The sequence below is a fragment of the Apaloderma vittatum genome, unplaced genomic scaffold (genome assembly GCF_000703405.1).
Source record: "Apaloderma vittatum isolate BGI_N311 unplaced genomic scaffold, ASM70340v1 scaffold3771, whole genome shotgun sequence".
In the NCBI taxonomy this organism is placed as follows: Eukaryota; Metazoa; Chordata; class Aves; order Trogoniformes; family Trogonidae; genus Apaloderma; species Apaloderma vittatum.
Genome location: NW_009697228.1, coordinates 14,741 through 34,920, shown reverse-complemented (window position 1 = coordinate 34,920; position 20,180 = coordinate 14,741). Strand labels below are relative to the sequence as shown.

Here is a 20,180-nt window from a genome sequence, read left to right as displayed (position 1 = left end):
GCAGAAACACAAACAGTAATCTGACTGTTGTTCCTTTTATTATACATTTCCATACAGCACTCAAAGCACACAAGAACCACTCTGAAGCCTACTGTACAGAAATTTTTACACAACAGAACAGTTAAGTGGCAACCAATTCATATTCATGGTTTAGTAGCAGTTATTTATCTCCACCACTAATTGCTCAAGATTGGAGCAATGGATTTTCTTCATAACCACGAAAGGGAAGTGACAAAAGCAGGATACATCTAAAGAATGTTAGCAGAAAAAACCTAAAAGATCCACAGCCTCCTGCGAGAGACACACTGCTCGAGAGTAAGGACTTGTAGATCTCTTTCCGTGGTAAAAACAGCATAAAAAAGTGATACAAAGGCTACAGACACTGCACTTAAGCCAGTGAAACTCTGGCAAGGAGAACTTTGCAGACCATACTGGAATATGTTTAGAACACTTAGAAGAACCAACCTCACTTTTCATGACACATTCGAAGCTGTCTTACACCATTAAGATATGGGAAGTTCTTCCAGTCATCTTGATTTCACAGATATGAACATAGCTGGGAAAAGACCTTGATGAACGTCTTTTAGGATGAAAACCTAACAACGGTTAAGTCCAAGTGGATGATGAGCAAGCCTGTTATACACTTCTGGGGAAACTACATCAGACCAAGCCTTGTTGCTTTTTAAAAAATTCTTTAAAGTAGCTGCCAAAATGAATACCAACATCCCCCTCTCCCTCCAGGTAATTCCACTCTAAGTCTTACTGTTTCTGAAAATAGACAAAATCTTTAACAATATGCAGGATAAAAAAGAGACCCACTTTTCTCTTGCAGATGAATACACAATGGCACTTACCAGAACCATCCAGCAGCGTTCTGGAAGTGACTGAAGAATACTGACTGGAAGCTGATTAATCCCTTCTCTTTTAATATTTAGTACTGAAGGGTTTTTGCAGAAAAAGACACTGCAGTTCAGGACAACAAGTTATCTAAAATTGTAAGTGCTCCTATGAAGAATGGAGAGTCTACTCTCGGTATCGTACTCGCAGTACCTAATTTTGATTCTGGATTGCTGAAAGCAAGCATGACGCATAATATTTCATACTAAGGTACACAAAGGGCTGAAAAAGCTCATCTATCAGTAATTTAACTAATTTCTGTATTAAAAAACCTAAACCTATGTGCCTCTTGAATGCTCATAAAGTTGGACTTTTACCTATGTTCAGAAAAAGCTGCATAAAAAGGTATTTTTTTTTCCTTGATAAATTTTATACCAGCTCTGAAAAAATCTTAATTTCCCACCATTATTCCCAAATGTATTTAGTAAAGAAAGGAAACACAAACTTTCTATTTTCATAAAAATAATTTGTTAATTTACAGGCTTTGAGCTTAACCCTATTGAATTTAGACTTTGGCATCACTCACAAATACCTCTCACTCTTTTTAAAGAACTTTATTTTAAAAATAATTTTAATTCATTAGACCATACTTTATAAGTTACCAATAGGACGGACCTGGACTCAAGTATCAGACATTTGTTGCATTTTCAAGTTTTTTAACAACATGACTTTTCAAAATAAAATTGTACATTTAGATTCACAGTTTAATTTGTTGAAATTTAATAACATTTAAAAACACTGGAGTTGGAATTGAAAGGGATACATGTTAAGCACACAAATACTGGAAAAGGTTGTAAGCCCGAAATGCACTTGAAAATGGAATGCAGCTAATTAGTCACTGTAGTTTAGTAATTTCACATTTAACCTAGTTAGCACCTTAGTGAACTCAACCACTGGATGTGAGAAATATAGTGCATGTAGTGTGACGACTCAGCAGGTACTGTACCATTCCATAATGCAATTGTAGTTTTTTTGAACATTATGTGCAATATTTTTGAAAATTGGTAATATTTTAGAAGACTTCTAAAAGGTGTAAATAAACAATGGCTACAGCTGAAGTCTAAACAAAAGAAATACTTTCTACTTTTTGTAAGTTGAGATTTTTAAAGCAATCATTTGTAAGGATTGCATCAACATCAGTTAGCAGAGGAAGATCAAACTTTATTGAAACTGCTTGCATACAAAATATATTGCACTATAACCAAACAAATGTCAACATAAAATCCAATCTGTTGTAGCTAATATGTACAGAGAATATTGCCCAAGAGCAGTTACATTACAAGGTCAGTCTACCTTGGTTAATTATCTACAGTATTTTAAACCAAACAGCTTACAGATGATGTGTGCAAGGTACCAATTTCTGTTTTCAAATACTATACATTCCCAAAATAAATAACTAGAAATCAACATTAATGTTTGGCAATACTTTTTAAGACATTTTTATACTTGTTAAACCATGTGCAGTTCGTTGCCATTTTTAGTATGCTCACCTGTATGCAAGGAAAAAAAAAAAAGAATGAAAAAAGCTAAGAAACAAAAGTCACAAAATACATCAGAGGCAAGGTCAAGTTTGTACAACTCTGTACATAAACAGTGGCTCTCCTTCTGGAGTAATCTGAATAAAAATGGATTAAAATGAAAGTCCTTATACAGTTATGCCCAGTAAGTTTAATGTGTGATCAGAAATAACAAAGCACAGCTCCTCCCACCACTTCCCACCCTTCCCTGGTGTGAAACTGTACTTTGGATCAAATTCTGCGAAGCCTTTAAATTAGCTGGTAATTCACACCTTGTACTTCAAAATAAGATGAATTTTTGTTCTACCTCCAATATCTCTGACTACTCTATCTGTACTTTCCAGGGCATTACACATGGTGATTTTCTTCCTACCTCTCCTGAGATAGCCCCTGAAAGAAAAAAAGCAATTCAAAGAATTTTGAGAGGATTAAAAACATCAGCATTTTAAACTGGTCACCTGGCCAAATAGCAGGCACACATTACTAGCTTGTGAACGTGTTACACTTGTTCCCTCAGTAACAATGAGTTTTTTAGTTTTCCACAATGGAAAGGGTTGTGTTGTTGGTTTTTTTTTTTTAATTTCTTTCTTTCTTTTTTTTTTTTTTTAAAAAAAAGCTTCTGTACGGCCTACAAAAAAAAAATTACACCCCTTTTTCAATAACACTATTTGCCAAATCTTCAGTGCAAAATAAACTTCCTATTCTTATAACTGCCTAACTCAATGTTTATGTAAGGAAAAAATTATGGAAAGCATGCACTTGTCTATAAAGTACTAACGTCTGACAAGGATTGCTACATATATTTTACATTTAGTGTTACCAACTCATCTTCCCTGATTTCTGCATCCAAATATAATATTCCTACCTGCCAAGATATAAAAAAGGCACAGATCATACAACTTTTTTGCTAATGAAAATGACAATTGTTACATCACACATATTTCAGGGTCCACTAAAATATTGAAAAAGGTGGACCAGAATGTGAACTGACACAGGACATAAAACGACATAGCATTTCATGAAGAACTTGTAAGTTAGATTGAAAACAGAAGCCAATTTGATTACTGCAAACACTATTTATTCTGAAAATTGAAATTGAGCAGTGAATTTGACCCGATGTGTTAAAATGGTACAACTGAACAGAAAGTTTACCAATGCACAGCTCAGTATTTTTAAAACAAACAAAAAAAGAATCTCTCATTGTTTGAACTGCAATATGTACTTGAAAGCGATTTTCGGAAATTCAGGTATTTTAATGCAAATATTTGAATAACTTCTTATTCTGAAAACAACTGCATACTGTTGATGTTAAAAAAGGCTAACAGAGAACATATGTTCATTTCATGCCCTGCGCCGTCTTGCCTACTATTTGTCTTTGGCCTAACAAGTTTCTCTAACATGAAATAGGAATTACTGAAACAGTATAGGAAATATGACTTCAGAGTTATGCAGTTTAGGGGACTCCGTTCACCAGCGGCTGTTGACCGTCCGCGCTGTCCGTCTTCTCTTTCTTCTGGTTACGTTCTTTACCCGTGCGCAGCCGACTACCTTCACTGGAGGTATTCTGTAATGTTTTAGTGTGGACACTCCTTTCATTATTGCAGTCAATTCTGATCTGGAACAAGTCAGAGTTATATAAAGCATTCTCCTCCTTTCATCCACCCCTTACGCACTCGCTGCCTTGGCAGCCTGGGAGGAGGCTGGGAGAAGACGCAAGCAGTACCACACCCTTACGGCTGAAATACAGAGTGCGTGAATGCTTTTCTGTTAAAAAATGCCACATAGTTGTGGCCTAAAAAACCAAAAAGTCCCTCAAACAAACAAAATGAAGAACGTCTCTTATTCACCTAGTCTTGGAAGCTAAAAAAACAAAAAAAAACAAAAAAAAACAAAAAAACCACACCACTTTTTTCCAGAGTGTTTGTGCAAGAGAAAGTTGAAGAATTAATAGCAGATAGAACTTGGAAACATCATTTTGGTCCCCATATGTCGCCTGATCTAGCTGAGAGGCGTCCCTGTCCATGACAGGGAGGTTGGATTAAATGACCTCTAAGAGGTCGCTTCCAGCCTAGGCCATTCTATGATTTCACATCCAATAATTCAACTTTCTACTTGTTGCATGCAAACAACTTTACAAGAAAGAAAAAAAAAAAAAAAAAAAAAAAAATCAATCTACTCAGCCATCTTTTGACTCTTAAAAATTTCATTCCATCCACCAAAAGGATTTCTGTGGTCTTTTTAAATGGTCATATGAAAAATAATTCAAAAAAGCATTTTGAAAATATTTTTTTTTTTTGCTTGTAAAGGGGCTAAGTCCTGATTCCTTGAAATGTCCCCAACTTTTTACAACTTGATAGTCAGGTTTCAACAATATGCAAGTACTTATTGTCATTCAGAAAACCTTATCCTAATCTTGGAGCACCAGAAAAAAATCATGACTTCTTGATAAGTGCCTTAATTCCCTTGCCAGCACCACAACTGTCTGCTCTCTACTTCCAACTATGTTAACGACTTGTTCACTATGAAAGTTGTATGGCCACAATTTGGGTTTTTTTTGGCATGTTTACCACCTGTACTTCAGGTGCATATTCAGGTACCACATCTTCACGTTGAGCACTCCCACTTGGAAAAGTAAGCATGTGGTGAATTGTTCCATTTTTCCCCCCTCCTGTTTTAAAAAGGCTTTCTAAAACCAAACTGAGAGTCATCTCTCTCTTCCATCAGAACCACGACTCCTGGTAACACCATGCAGTGGGCATTATTTTCTTCTCCCAACAAAACTGATCCCGCATGGTAAGAGATAGCAGAAGGTTTGCCTATTATCATTTGAAGCAAGAACAGTTTCCCTGCGGGGAATCTTAACATGTATATGTACAACATCAGTCTGAATATTTTTACGTGACAAAACGTATTTGAAAAATTTTTAGAAATATCTTTATAAAAAGGCTATAAAATATTTAAGGTTATAAATTTTTCAATATACTGACTTGAACAGTTTCTTGATGTACTTTTAAAACTTACTTTCTAGACTGCATTTTCCTCAATTGCAAATGTTTCATTTAGAAGTGAAGGTAGTTCCTGAAGTTTAATCTTTCTTAACTCTGAGGATTCTAGCTACAACACATTCTCCCTTTATATAAAGCGTTAAGGATTCTCCTCTCTCAGGAATATAGGCGACAGGCAACAACGCTCAACACAGCAAGAAAGAAAAGCTAAAAACAAAAAGCTAGTAAGAACAGACTGAAATCAAGCTGGTTAGTAAATCCTTGGCACTCATGATCAGAGTTCTAACCCAATGGGGAGCTAAGCTAATGTTACGAAGCTGCATCTTTATACAACTTGTTATATTGAGATTCCTGCACACATGTTACAAAATGACATAGAACTCTTTTAGATCTGATTAGGGAATTATGGAATAAGGAATCCCAAGGCTACCGTGTCACCTGCAGCTTTGAAGACTCTACAGTCAGTACAATGCATTTACAAAATATTGAACAGTGCAGACTTCCAGTAAGAGAAAAGTTACCTCAAGAGATCCATCTGCTGTTCTCCCTTTTGCATCTCTGGAGTTACGCTGACGGTTATCTGTTCGTGACTGTTCATCATTTCCTGTAAGAAGAATTACTCAACTAAGTTGTTCAACATGTATGACTTTCTTTCACTTAAAATTTATGCAAGCATGACAAGAAATTACTTCCAGATTTTCATGCTAAAGAACATTAAGCAAATATTCTTTACAATGTATACCAACAGTTCTCAAACTACGGGCCAAGAATCACTGCAGAAAATGTTCTTGGGTGTTAATCCAAGTAGATAAAACCACAGCTTTTAAAACCACTACAGTTTGAGACTGTCTGCCAACTGAAGAAAACACACCTCTCAATATGATTAACCATAGGAAAGAAGTATAGTCAACTTCAGTAAGATTTAACATATTCACATTTTTTCTAACGGCTTATGAATTTTCTAGATTCTATATTAGTAAGATTTTTTGAAAAAAGATAATTTAAGCAATATCTAATTTAGAAAAAAAATTTCAAGAAATAAGCAGAGCTGTAGACAAAAATATTTAAATAAATATCATATCATAAGACAGTTGTATTTAACGACGTTCTCCCATCTTACTTTTGCCTAGTTGTTTCTACTGAACACAAATTACAACCTTAATCCTGTTGCATGAAAATCCAATACAAGAAGATGGGAATATGGACAGTTTAATGAGTGCCTTGCTATCAGGGGGGAAGTGGAAAGCTGTGTTTGATATAACTTTTGTATAAATTTCACTATTTCTTTATTAGTACTGTCATTTCTTATTAAAGCTGTTTTAATTTTCTTTTCCAAGCCATGAGTGTCTCTGTCTTACTTCCTTTCCCTTCCTGTTCTGGGGAGTGTTTAGTGACCGGCCCAGGCTTCAATACTGAGCAAGACGGATGATAAAAGATTTTTCTATAACCATTGGCAAACTACAGCTTGATTCCTTGACCTCCACATGTGATGGCACAGCCCATAAACTTGAGTTAAGATGCATACTAGAAAGGCAAATATAATGCTATCCAAATTTATTTATACAGGGAAGAGACTTTACGTAATGTGTAAAGAGACACAGGGATGCAATGTCTCCTCAGCAGCTCTGCAGATGATACCAAACTGTGGGAAATGGTTTGGTACACCAGAGGTCAGGGCTGCTAATCACAAGAACCTCAACAACCTGAAGGATACGTCTGATAGAAAACTCCTGAGCTTTAAAGATGAATCCCAAATCCCACAGGTTTAACCGGTTCATCCCATGCAACAACACATGCTGTGGACTGACTGCCTGTGAATGCAGCAGCTCCGCACAAAAAGAATTGTCCTGGTGGACAACTTGAATAAGACATGAATGTGCTCTTGCAACAATGACAGCTGACTGGGTAATGGGCTGTGTCACTAGGAGTAAGGCCAGCAGGTCAGAAGAAGGGTTTATTCCCCTCTGCTCAACATTCAACACATCTGAAACGTTAAGATTTAAATTAAGATTGACAAAGTGGAGAGAATTCAGGAGAGGGCCACCAGGATGGCTAGGAGGCTGGAGTAGATTACAAAACAAGAAGCTAACAAGAAAAACAAGAAGCTCAGGGATTTGAACACCAACCTCTTCTTCAAAATTAAGTCTACATTTACCTTTGAATCCTCCACGACCCCTCCCTCCTTGCCCTCTTGCACCACCTCCACGTCTTCTTCCATCTCCTCTACGAAGGTAGTTGTCTCGCTCCTCTTCTGCTGGGGCTGCTGACCAATCGCTAAGCTCGTCTCTGTGATCTGATTCTGTTTCAGAAGCATTTGATGCTTCAGAATTAGTTCCTATTGAGAGGATAAAAAAAAAAATATTTCCAAATATGCCAGTATAGCTTAGCATGAAAATACTATAGTAGAATGAAAAGGATATATATGTAAAAGGTTTTTCATTAATAAGTATTTCTGGGATCTTTTTTTGACTCCGAAGCTCTATTAACATACATACTACAGAAACATGTATCATATACATTGCTACTTCAAAAAGTCAAGACAAACAGAAAAACTAGAAGTGTGTTTAAGGTTAAACAAGTATGCCACGCATTTACAGTCACTTGGAGTTATCAGACTGTCAATATACTATTGACTCTACTGTGCCAATGTAATAAGTGTAGTAAAACCTATGTAGTAGTGCAGACTCTTTCACATTTAAAAAAATGAGTTCTGAATATAAATTGTTCTGTTGTCTCTCACCACTGCAACTCCCCTACAAAAAGAAAAAGAATTCCATCACGAAACAACCTGTAACACACCCTACAAAAGCAGAGAGCAAAGTCAGAAAGCTAGAAATTGACCAAATCCAAAATAACTGCCCATTACAATTGGTTCAGTTAAAAGATCACTTTCACTGATAAAAGCTGGATCTTTTCCCCAATTTTTTTCCTCCTATAACCCTGTTATTGGCCAGATGAGCTCATATCTTCTACAAATAGCAAAAGGGCTTTATCAGAAAAACATTAATTTTGTATTCTACAGCACGTAAGCTAAAAATGCACTACGGACCTTTCAGTCAGGACAAACACTAGATGACCTGTGTTATGGATAATGAAGTAATAGATTGCTCTCCAGAACTACAATCCTGAAAACTATTCATTAATGAATTACACAAAAGTTTTAAAGAGGAACACTGTATTTCGTTGACCATACTTTTGTAGTAAAACCACAGAATTTCAATTTAATATGAGGAAAATAGCTTCTCTGCAAATTAAGCTACATAGTGTTTTCACTTATATTAAGATAGCTTCTTACAGGCTCAGCCAAAAGCTGAGGCTTTATTATTAAGAATTGTGCACAATGTGGATAGAACAATAATCCTTGTCCCAAAAAGTTCATAATGTAGAAGACACAAGCACACTGTAAGAGACAGGAACTGCATGAAAGTAAGTTTCAAGTATATATAAGCACTATATTTTACTTTAGATATTCTCTACAGTATAGAGTTCTATATAGTCCTCAAATATTAATACTCAGTAACTGAATTTCTGTTTTAAAAGCTCTGTTTCCAAGTCCAGTCAATCTTTTTCAAGGAATCAAAAGACCAATAGGCCACCCTTAAAACTAATTGTAGTTCTAGTTACCTACCTGAAGCATAGCCTGGACCACGTCTGCTATGCCCTCTGTTTCTGTAAGGTCGACTACCACGTCCAAGCCCTGGACCATCATCAGTCATGTACCCTTTCTCCTTATCCGTACGATTTGGTGGTGGCCTAGAAGTAGCTCCAATTTGTCGAAGTTGTTCATCGATTTGCAATCTTTCCAAACGCAGTTGGTCCACTTCCTACACAAACACGGGCATTGCAAGTCATATACAACCACTTCATCATCTGAATGTACGGACAGGCAGTTCTCAAAGAAAGAACATTTAAGTATTGCAACTAATAATCTATTTAATACTTAAATAGTAACTCAGCTTTGAAAATAATACCTTTACAAAAAAGTCCTTTCAAACATTCAAATCCACTCCCAACTGTCAAGGATAACTTAGAAAAAAGTAAAATCCTGAACAGTATTGGTTCTGTTTAACTCAAACCAGGACACCTATATAATTACCCCTGTGGCACAGCTAGGAAGTTTAGGTTTGTTTAGAATACATGTATCAATAAAAAGCATTCAAACCAACTCTTTTCAGGAGACACAATTAACTATACTCGAGCATAGAATTCATGAGTTCTTCATCCTTAAGGAAATTAATTTCTCTGTTTAAAGAATGTTTAAACTTTCCTATCTTCTTGAACAACAGCATAATATCATCCATTTATAGCACTGATAATTGTATAACCTTTTAGATTCCAACAAAAACCATTGCACATAAAGTTATTAATTAGGATGCAATATTATTGTTTCATCAAAAAGGGCTAAAGGTTCCACTGCTGTTAAATTCTACTTAATTATTATAAGTATTATCAGGAAAGTGAGGAAGAATAAAAGCATAGAGAGCAAAGTGCTGTAACTCAGCTCTAGAAAGACAGCCAGCACACAGAATAATTACACCATACAACTACTAAAAGAAATAAAACCAAAGAACAACTATCTACAGTGACACAGATTCAGAGTGCTTTTGTCAGTTTGAGATGTTGTCAAGCTAGTACCAAAAAGTGGCAACACTTATTTAAAAAATAAAAAAAAGGGAGAAAACTACTTGTAGAAGTATCAATGTGACATTGGAAGTCACCTAGTCCAGCTAGTACTTTGACAAGATCCCTCAGCACTCGGGGATGCATCCCATCAGGTCCCGCTGACCCCCTCGATGTTCCCTAACTCAATCTCCCTTTAGGAAGGGTAAGTCTTCATTGCCCTAGGCTCTTCCATGGAGTTCAGGGGCCTGGCATTCCTTAGGATAAATCTGATCAATAAACAAAACCAAACTGAAGATGACATTCAGTATCTCATCCTTTTCTTTTGTGACCAAGTTCCCTACTCCATTTAGCAGCAGGTCTGGACTTTGTGTAACATTCCTTTTGCTGCCAACATACCTCTTGAAGCCTTTCTTGCTGCCCTTTACATCCCTTGCCCTATTACACTCCAGATGGACTTTGGCTTTTCAAAACTCATCCCTGCACACTCAGATTGTGTCTGTATATTCCTCCTGGATCACATGCCCCTACTTCCACTCCTTGCATACTTGATTTTTATCTGTATTTTGCCAGAAGCTCCTTGTTCATCCATGCAGGCCACCTGTTACTTCTGTGTGACTGTCTGCATATCAAGACAAACTATTCTTGAGCTTGGACAAGATCATTCTTTAAGTATAAACCATCTCTCCTGGACCCGCTTTTCTTTCAGGAATGCATCCCACGGAATTCTTCCAAGCAGATCCCTGAAGTGGCTATAGCCCACGCTTCTGCAGTCTGGGGCTGTGATCCTGGTATTAGTCTTTCTTCTTCTTTGCAGGATCCTGAAATTTCACTGCAAAACAGCCATTCCCACAAGTCTGCTTTCTTCTCTTATAGAGAAATTCACAACTTGGGAGCTCATACAGTACATTTGATGTTTATGCTCTATTATCTATCTTTTACAAAAAGCTTCCTTAATAAACTTGGCCTGGAGGCATACAATCACACCAAATCTTAAAGGAACAAGTCAGTTCCACTTTTTGGCAGTGAACTTGAGGACATTATTCTGAAATTGAACCATAAGGCAAGCGGCCACTACACTAACATTTTTTGTGTGTGTGTTAAACAGGTTGAGAAGGCTGAGATCCAAATCTCCAAGGTAAGAAATCTATTCATTAGTTGCTATACAGACTGAGAACAATGTTGTATGTGCCCTTCTGTTGACAAAGGTCAGAAGGCAGTAGTAAGAGAAAGTGACCCTAACTGACAATGAACTTGAAGAATCTAAAGAAAAAAAAAAAATAAATGCTGGGCTGTTAAGCACTTTCCACCCAAAGATCAGTGGTCCTTTAAGGTGGCCAAAAAAGTTATCCCAGAAATAATCTTCTGATGAAAGATAGATTTTTGGTAGTAGTTTTCACATGGTCCTTCTACTGCGTGACAGCTGCAGGGCTGCTGTATCTCTGCTCCAGAACACTGATAAAGCCAAGTGCTCCATAATCAGAATTAAAAGGCAGGGAGTAGGGAAGAAAGGGAACAAGTCAGTCCTTCTTCTAACTCCTCTGATACCTGTACTAGGAAGTTTCTTTGAGCTATGCACAGAAATTCTAGCACTCTACAAGATTCAATGATAGCTACTCCACAGACTGGACATACACCAAATCAGGAATGGTCTGGAGGTTTCAAAGCGATGTAACAATATATTTATTTTAATAGTTTTTTCTCCCTATACAAAAAACAAGCACTGTAGACTACTGGAGAAGTTACGGAGCCAAAAGGCAAACAATAAATAAAGCTGAAATGCCTACAAGACATCCTCATATGAAATGTCAATTAGTTAGAGAAAAAGTAGTTTAGAGTTTTAGAATAAAACACCCACTGTATACAAGACCTCCGCACAGTACCCTGCTTGCTTTGCAGCTGCATGAGGGACCAGTTACTCCTTGCATATAGAGCTGTTGGCATTTTTTGAGAAATTTTTTTATTTTTTCTTCTTCCTTTGTATTTTGCATTCTGAAAAAAAACAGTTTTTCACCCCACTTTTCAGATAAATGATTCATTAATAAAACACAGCTTTTACAATTGGTTCTAATGCCAATATTTCAACAGCCTTTGGGGCTCAAACAGATTTTACTTACTGTTACCATCTTAAGTATTGATAGAAAAATTTCGGTGGTAAAGTATCGTTATTTTCCTTACCTTTAAATAATTAAGATGATAATCGAGAAGCACAGTTGCATTAGTGATGCTGTCCTTGGTTCCCACAAACACAAATGGTACCATTCCCTAAAACACAGCAACAGCAGTCCGTGATTAGGTTATCGATTAGGCAAGGCATCAAACACAAAAGAGAACCGACCGTATTACTGTAAAACTTGAGAACAATGTGTAAAACATAGGTAAGCATAAATTAAAGAAATGAGACACTGCTGTGTCTTAAATGCTGAGTTGGCTAGATCATGCAGAGTAATTTCCTTTATGCAGAGATTTTTTAATAAGAAAATTTAGACTGTGTGAATTTATTTTTCTGAAAAAGTAAAAAACAAAAACAAGAGTCAATTCAAAACACTTCAGGCTTTCTCCCTTCAAAATCCATGCCGTTTTTGCTGATCACATCCACTTTCTCACACCAGGTTCTTTTAGGCTACACGCCAGTAAAGTGTGATCGTTTTTTAAAAGTAAATCAAATTAACATCGTGTCACAAAACAAAATTTGATCCTTCTTGAGTATCTCTCAATTCACAAAATGCAAACAAAAAATATTCAAGAAATAGAGTCAGTACTTCAGGTAAGACTGCCAACTTACAGTTGTTTTATCTTTCAGGCATTTAAAGTGATTCAACAAGTACCTGAAAAATGTAAAGCTGGAAATTCTAATGCATGAAATTATGACAATGGGAGATAAAATATCTAAATACTAACTTAGGTGCCCAAAGGGCACCCCTGAGTGCTGAAAACAACTGAAGTTTAGTGGATACGAGTATAATTTCCACAGGAAAACCTCTGACACTGACACAGGTCTCTGCAGCATTTCAGCGGTGTGACTGCAGCCCACGCACACCCAAGGAGCCAGCCTCAAACTACCTGAATCCTGTGCCAGCTGCAGCCTCACCACGGCAGTATGAGCCTTACCATGGGGTACAGAAGCCAGCCTGAAAGCCTCAGACACTCTGAAACCATGGCAGGCCTGGAGCATGGCTACACCTGCTGAATTCATGTCAATTTTGTGTTGGTGTCACATCCTGATCTCTAAAGACACCGTTAACTTTCGCTGTACACATACCCTTTACAGGACTGCACTTCAAAAGGAGTTTTATGGTGTTGCTTCCCCCCCTCTCCCCAAGTCTGCAATTTGTCTGTGCTTTTTCATTCAGGTTTTGTTTGCTTGTTCTTTTACTTTGAATAGCTTGTTTTTGTTGTTTTTTTTTTTCATTTTACATATTTGCAGTAAAAACTTTCATAGGCATTAGAAATCCGTTAGCCACAGGCATTGTTGACTGAAATGTTCTATTATCTGGGGTATTTTAAGTTTCATAAATATTTAATACAACCTGATACAGAGCAATGAAATTTCTACTAAACTGGCATTAACTACCACATAGTATCGACTATCAACAGATCACAAGACAACTGACTTAAAAAAGCATTTAAGGAAACAGGTTATGTCCCTTTTTGAAGTGGATTCTAGGTTCAGCAATTGCAAGTGTTAAGAATATGAGCTGGTAACAATGTCAAGCAATTTCAGCCATGCAAAACCACCAAAGTGTTTATTTACTGAATCTTATTTCTGTCTTCAAAGTACTAATCTTCAACTTCGTTTCAGTGGTGAATACTGAGCAGACTTTATGTGCATAAGAAATTTAGAGATAAAAATAATATATACTAATATAACAACCAGTTCCTATCTCATTTTAAAAAGATCAGAAATCTAAAGATCCTGTTATAGTATTATGAGAGTTATGAAATTGCATCTGAAATTTATGGGCAGTATTGGTAGCACCTCAAGTCATAAGAAAAATAACATAATGCTGTATTGAAACTCAAAACTGAACTACTGTTCTTTACAAAAAGGCTTTAATATCCAAGTTCACACATGGGAAGATCAACACACACTTATTTCAAATACAAAATACAAATAAACTTAGAAGAACTAACTCTTATGTGCTGAGATTTGATCTCAGATTTCTGTGTTGCTCCTGGTATGACACAACTAACACATGTTAACAATGTCATTAACAAGCAAACCAGAGAATTACAAATGCAGAGCTTGGCAGGTAAAAAAAAAAAAAAAGCTTTCAAGTTAATCTTTAAAAGCCGCATTTTGGATGGGAGTACATCAACAAATAAGCTTTTTCAAGCCAGAAGAAGAAAAGAAAACTTGACATACTAATTGCAGCCGTATCTACTTGCTCTTTTACCCTTTATTACTCTGTAGGCTTACACATTAAAAACGTTGGAAGATTTAGCCTGCAGCAACAGTGGCACCCTCTTGCTTATTAAGCTACTTCAAGAATTTTATGCTGCAAGCATTTATCATTAGAAATGAAATGTGACATTGCAGTGAATCCTTTAAATCTAAACATTGATTATTTTTCAGATAAATGTAAAAACTAGTAATGTCATAAACCCCTCGAACCTTATTTAATTGCCTGGCCGTCATTTATGGAACGATTTAAACTGGATTGTGGGTTTTCAGTAATAGTTTTAGAGTGATAATACAAAAGATGAAATAACTCAAGCAAGAACATAAGGCTTACAGAAATATATTTCCTATCTTTATTCAGTGTAGCCAAGGTTCCTTACCTGCTACATATTTAGATTCCCAGGTGAACTAAAGACAGCTCCGTTTTCTTTAAGCACGTTTCACATTTGAAACTGCAGGGAATCTTTTCTGCACTGAGATGGAAAAAGCTTCATGCTTGAAGCTTTCCTTGCAAACCTGCAGCCTTTCCCCTCACCACAGGCCCACATAAAAGCACCTCAAATTACAAAGTTCCAAGACTTCATCAAGGCCCTTTACAAGGTTGACAGCCTTCCTGTGCAAGCCTGGAGTTTCACATTGTTCGCGTTTGTTTTCTTTTTTTAAGTTACAACTTACAGGCTCTATTGTGATTTCACGTAAGTTTTTAATTTTTTTAAAAGAGGTTTATGCAAAAAACACATGCTTTTCATTGCAATATATGAAATCCCTAATAAAAAGTTAAACCAGGTAAAACCCTAAGAAATCAAACTCAGAACAAAGTAATGAATGAAAGTGGTAAGTTTCTTTCACATCTACTGATTTACAGCTTAGCAACTACAGGCAAAGAGAGTGTCTCTAACAGGAATAAGATCAAATCTCTAAGAAGGTGCATCACCAGAAAATGTCACAAAAAATTTTTCAAACAGAGATAAGCAAACTTGACACAAAAATGCCCCTTAATTAATAGGGACATATAGATTCCATCAAAAAAAACACACATCAATCAAAACTTTATCTTGCTGCTATGAAGATACAAGGAAGAATTTAACACCAAGTACAATAGAATCACCAATTACCACACAGAGAAATCACAGTAACTGAAAACATACCTCTTCTTGTGGAATATTTTTATCATTTTCAGCCTCAATTCTCACTCTTACAACACCAGATTTGTCCACTATCTCCTGAATCAGCTTTCCATTTTTTCCTATTACTTTTCCTACAGAAAGAACATACAGAATCATTTCACCTTTAGGCTTTTCCCCCAAATTCGAAAGTATTGCTATACTCAAAGTAAAACAAGATTACTTAGTATCAGCGTAAGAACTTGTCAAAAAGTACTTAAAAGTGCACAACAAAGATTTAGTTAATGAGCCAGGAATTACAATGTTTAAGCTTGGGAGGTTCACACTTTTGTAATGTTGCAGAGCAACCACTGCAGCATAAATAGCCAGAGAGATACTTTATTGTAAAAGTTTGTTACTGAGTAGAGTTCCCTTCCTTTTCAAAGCTCCTATGAGAGAACAAATGAAATTCAAGTCCCGGACGCTTTGCCTTTGTAAAAAGTTATCTGAAATCACTCATCTCAATTACGGGAATATTCAGAATCTTGCAATCTTATTTGACTTTGCTTTGGTAGTTTAAAATAATTTCAGTTATTTGTAAATAAACATTGCTGGATGCATTTTAAAAGGATCAAACCCCCAAACTGCTTCACAACACGCTAACGTTTGCTGTAACTACCTTTTGGGTAGACAACAAAGCAACTCAATTTGTTCACAAAAATTTTAGCTGATGAAGTTTTCTGATACAACTGAAGATAGTGATTGAGTCAGATGTAATTTTTTTTCTCCTCTAAAACTGAGCTTTTCTAGAGATATATGAAAATAGTTTATAATTCATTGAAAAGTCAAATGACAGAAATGGAAATAAATTATACTCCAGTGCCAGTAACACATACATTTGTCTTAGGAATCTGGCATTCTAATTTGAGACAATGTAAATGAAAACTTCATTCTCTCCAACCTCTGCAGAATAACTTGCTGTCTGAAAAGGGAGAGGAAAAATGAGGTGCTTCGGAGGTAATGAGGAAAGGCCATATGCTTCCATCACAGCATCAAAGAAAAGCTTAAAAGAGGGATGTAAAAGATGTTTTCTGAATGTAACAGAAATGAAGGTATTTCTTTTTTAACAAAACCGCTGGAAAACTTGCAACATAAATCTTTTTCACAGGCACGTCACTGAAACAAAGGTTACAAAAAATACTGTTTTTGACAGCTATTGTTTTGCTGATACAATTAATCCATAAAGAGCAAATTAAAACCCACTTTTAATCCCATGGAACATTGCTTCTATTGTTCAAAGCTAAGTAAATTTTTATATTTCAATTTTTCTACCATGAATTTTTAAATCCTATGTATCTGTAGAAAACAAAAGATGGCCAGTAGATGCCTCCTTGATGACAAAGGCTGCTCTCAGAGTCAAAAGCCTTCTCCAAGTACTTTATTCCATTACACATCACTGGCAAACCTAACAGCAGCTTGGCAGTGATTTAAAAAAAACATATAAAGCAAACAAACAATCGCCTCCCCAAAAACAACCTACCAAATTCACCTTACATTGGCTGTTCTAATGAAAGAAATACATCCTTTTAAATATTTGATTTTAGAACTCAGTAACATATGAAAATCTTTAAAAATTAAGGACTGTACGCACGTATTTTTAACTTGTGTTTCAGGTTCTAAATTTTCGTATAGACTTAATAAAAAGCAGCATCTTGGGTGGGATTTTGTTTTGTTTAGATTTGCTTAAAGGATAATTAAGGAGAGAAAGCCAGATGTTTGCATTTCCTTTAGATAAAAAAATAATAAATCAGCATACCAATAATGTAGTAAATGGAAAAAAGCCTTCTGCCTTTTAAAAGCAAATTTATTTTTCTGGAAAAGTACTAGAAATTTTAAAAAGTAAGTTATAAAATGTAACTTATTTTGGATGTAACATATGGTTCAGTCAATTTTCTATTCTAAAGAATCCAGGCCAAAAAGCAGAGTAGAAATGAAAAACTGCCAAACCAGAAATAACTGCAAAGTTGACAACAGAAACAAAGAAACTGAAGTCTCAAGTCAAACTAATGATGGCAGCCTGTAAGTTTTACTTATCACCAGTAGAACCAGGAGGGAGTGAAGAAGGAAAAACTACTGTTTTCAAACCAACCCCAGAGCTGAGGTGCCACATTTGTAAGTATTTGTCCCACTGCAGAATTTCACGCTGCTTCAACAACGGCTTTCATACACTGTGTGACAACCTACTAAAAAGTACTCGCTTTTAGAGGTGTGTTACACTGTAGAGCATTATTTTCCCTGTTCTTTTATAAAAAACAAAAAAAAATGCCCAAGAGCTCCATACATTGTTGAGACTTTTTTTAGGGTGTTTGATAATGGGAATCTATTAGATTGTCCGTCAGGTATTTTCTTGATCGCTGCGTGCTTTCACTAGGCAGTCAGTTCATCTCATGGTGCTGCTTCTAAACAAACTGTATTTCACATGTAAATGGACAGGGAAAGAAGACAAATACAAGTCAAAGAAATTATTCAAAATATACTAGGAAAATAGGAGATTGCAGATTCAACTCTTGTACAGCTGATGATCTGTGGCCATACTTCAAGGAAGTCATTTAACTCTTTGGCTCAATCCAGAAGCATTTCTACTTCGTACTTAAACATCAGTATATTGCTTCTAGTTTAAAATATCCCTGGAATGCAAGCCAGAGGGTAATTTCTTACAAGGTACTGAACGTAAATGTGTCTGCAAAAATTCTGTGTGGAGCTGGGAAACAAACAGTAAAGCCTGAAACTTCAAAACTTTGTCAAAAGGATTCTAGGCAGTATGAAGTGAGCTTCTTGAAATTTTACCCTGCCACCCTTCAGAAGGTAGAAAACAGTTCTCAGAAGGCATTTTTCCTCACTATCACACAGCCTCCAGAGCTGACATACCTACTAAATTTCTTGGAACTTGTATGACATCTTCAGCGAATTCAAGGTAACTTCTTGCCTTTTTCACTGCATCTTGATCCTGAATAGACATAAGGACGAGAGAAATGAGATGCATTTTCCCAGAAACTGTTTGTTGGGTTTGTTTTTCCAGTGGTGGTTTGTTTTGTTTGCTTTTTTTTTTTTGTTAACACTAAACAAAGGAACTTACCTCGCCATAAATATGGAATGTGCAAGTATCTTCATCAAGATCAATAGCAGTCACTCCAGGGACTTTTCTGGCTTGCTGAATATTAGCACCATGAGTGCCAATGGCCAAACCCATTAGGTCTTCACGTACAACAAACTGTTCATGAAATCGTGATGCAAGTTGTCTAGAACTCTGAAGAAAAATACAGTGTTAGCTTATTTTAATTTTTAGTACACTGGAAAGAGAAATCAACATAAATTTAGAGCTGATTCTTTAACCAGGTACATAGACTATTTTAATGCACTTATTTTCACTTCAAAAACACTCAAAAGCCTTCTTCAGAAGTCCTCATACCACCTTACAAGGCTAGCCTCTAGCTCTATATTTTGAGTTACTACAGACTATCTATGGCTATCAAGTGTTACTAGGTAAGAGAGCATTTGTGTAAGTTAGTAAAATAGGTGCTGTGTTGATTATTAAAGCAAAACCCATGATCTCTGAGAAGAAAACTGCACCCACTTCAACATGTAGGGTGAAACAGCAATAGCTCAATAATCAGACATAAAAATTATACAGAAAACAGAGGAACTATGGCTATTCACTGCACTTAAACATAAAACAAAGAATCCATGCCTATGCAAGACAACACAATATCAAGGTATGACCGCAACACATTGCTTGAATTCAGACAACAAGTATGTTAAGAATTTGATTCAGGAATCATATTTCTATCAAGACAGAAGAGGCAACCACAGAATTTGAAATTGTCGCATGCTACCAAGAAAAAATTCCTTGCTTAAGCTAGGCAGTAGTACTATACTATTAACATGACTTCCAATTAGATCTGAGTTCCCTTCCAACTCCTAATATTCTGTGATTCATCATCTGAGCTTAGATATTAGAGGCTCAGTTACTCTTGAATTAAACACCTGGTTACCGTTCTGCATTTCTCATCCCCTCTGAATGCAACTGCTATGGTGTAATCAAAGAGTACGAAATGGCTTACAGAATCTTAATGGGGATCTCCTATATGAAACAAGATTCCAAGAAAGAAAAAAAAAAATCTAACAGAAAAACTAACCACCTTTTGGATCTGGAAGAAGATTGTCAAAGTAACTGAAAAACTATCACTAGAAACCTGTATAAATCTTCCAAAAATATATGAAACAGGGAAAAAACCCAAACTATAATTCCAGTGACCAAAGTAAATAATATCCTGAAGCAGTCCTGAGCTTCCAAGAGAGCTACGTGAGCTGTGACCTGATGCACATGAACGCATATACATGCCCATACATAAAATACAGTTTCCGTATTTTCTTTATTGTGAAGCATCCACCGCACAGTAAGCGTGCTGAAGAGAGCTGGGAACAGAGGGGAGCTTTTGTAAAATGCTTTGTAGCACACTGGGGAGTTGGATGGTGCTGAAAACGCTCAGACATGCAGGAAACCTAGATTTCATCAGTACCCACAGATTCCTGCATTGGTATGAACAGCCTCTGACAATCCCAGGTGGCTCAGGTT

The 20,180-nt window shown here is 36.2% G+C and overlaps 1 protein-coding gene across 3 annotated transcripts in view; it reads right to left on the bottom strand.

The window, feature by feature from the left end:
* Nucleotides 1–1,245: 1,245 nt before the first annotated feature.
* The window catches only part of FMR1 (fragile X mental retardation 1), a 27,341-nt gene continuing 8,406 nt past the window's right edge, over nt 1,246–20,180 (bottom strand). Inside the window, exons 8-16 of one of the 3 annotated variants that reach the window (XM_009877541.1) lie at nt 18,681–18,851; nt 18,473–18,551; nt 15,591–15,699; nt 14,174–14,333; nt 12,218–12,304; nt 9,048–9,243; nt 7,575–7,754; nt 5,941–6,023; nt 1,731–4,029 (exon numbers count right to left, since the gene is read on the bottom strand). In XM_009877541.1, the coding sequence (XP_009875843.1) occupies nt 3,868–4,029; nt 5,941–6,023; nt 7,575–7,754; nt 9,048–9,243; nt 12,218–12,304; nt 14,174–14,333; nt 15,591–15,699; nt 18,473–18,551; nt 18,681–18,851 (1,227 nt within the window). In that variant the 3' untranslated portion in view covers nt 1,731–3,867. Of the gene's footprint in view, nt 4,030–5,940; nt 6,024–7,574; nt 7,755–9,047; nt 9,244–12,217; nt 12,305–14,173; nt 14,334–15,589; nt 15,700–18,472; nt 18,552–18,680; nt 18,852–20,180 lie in introns of all 3 variants that reach the window. The other 2 variants (XM_009877542.1, XM_009877543.1) reach the window with 2 other exon arrangements.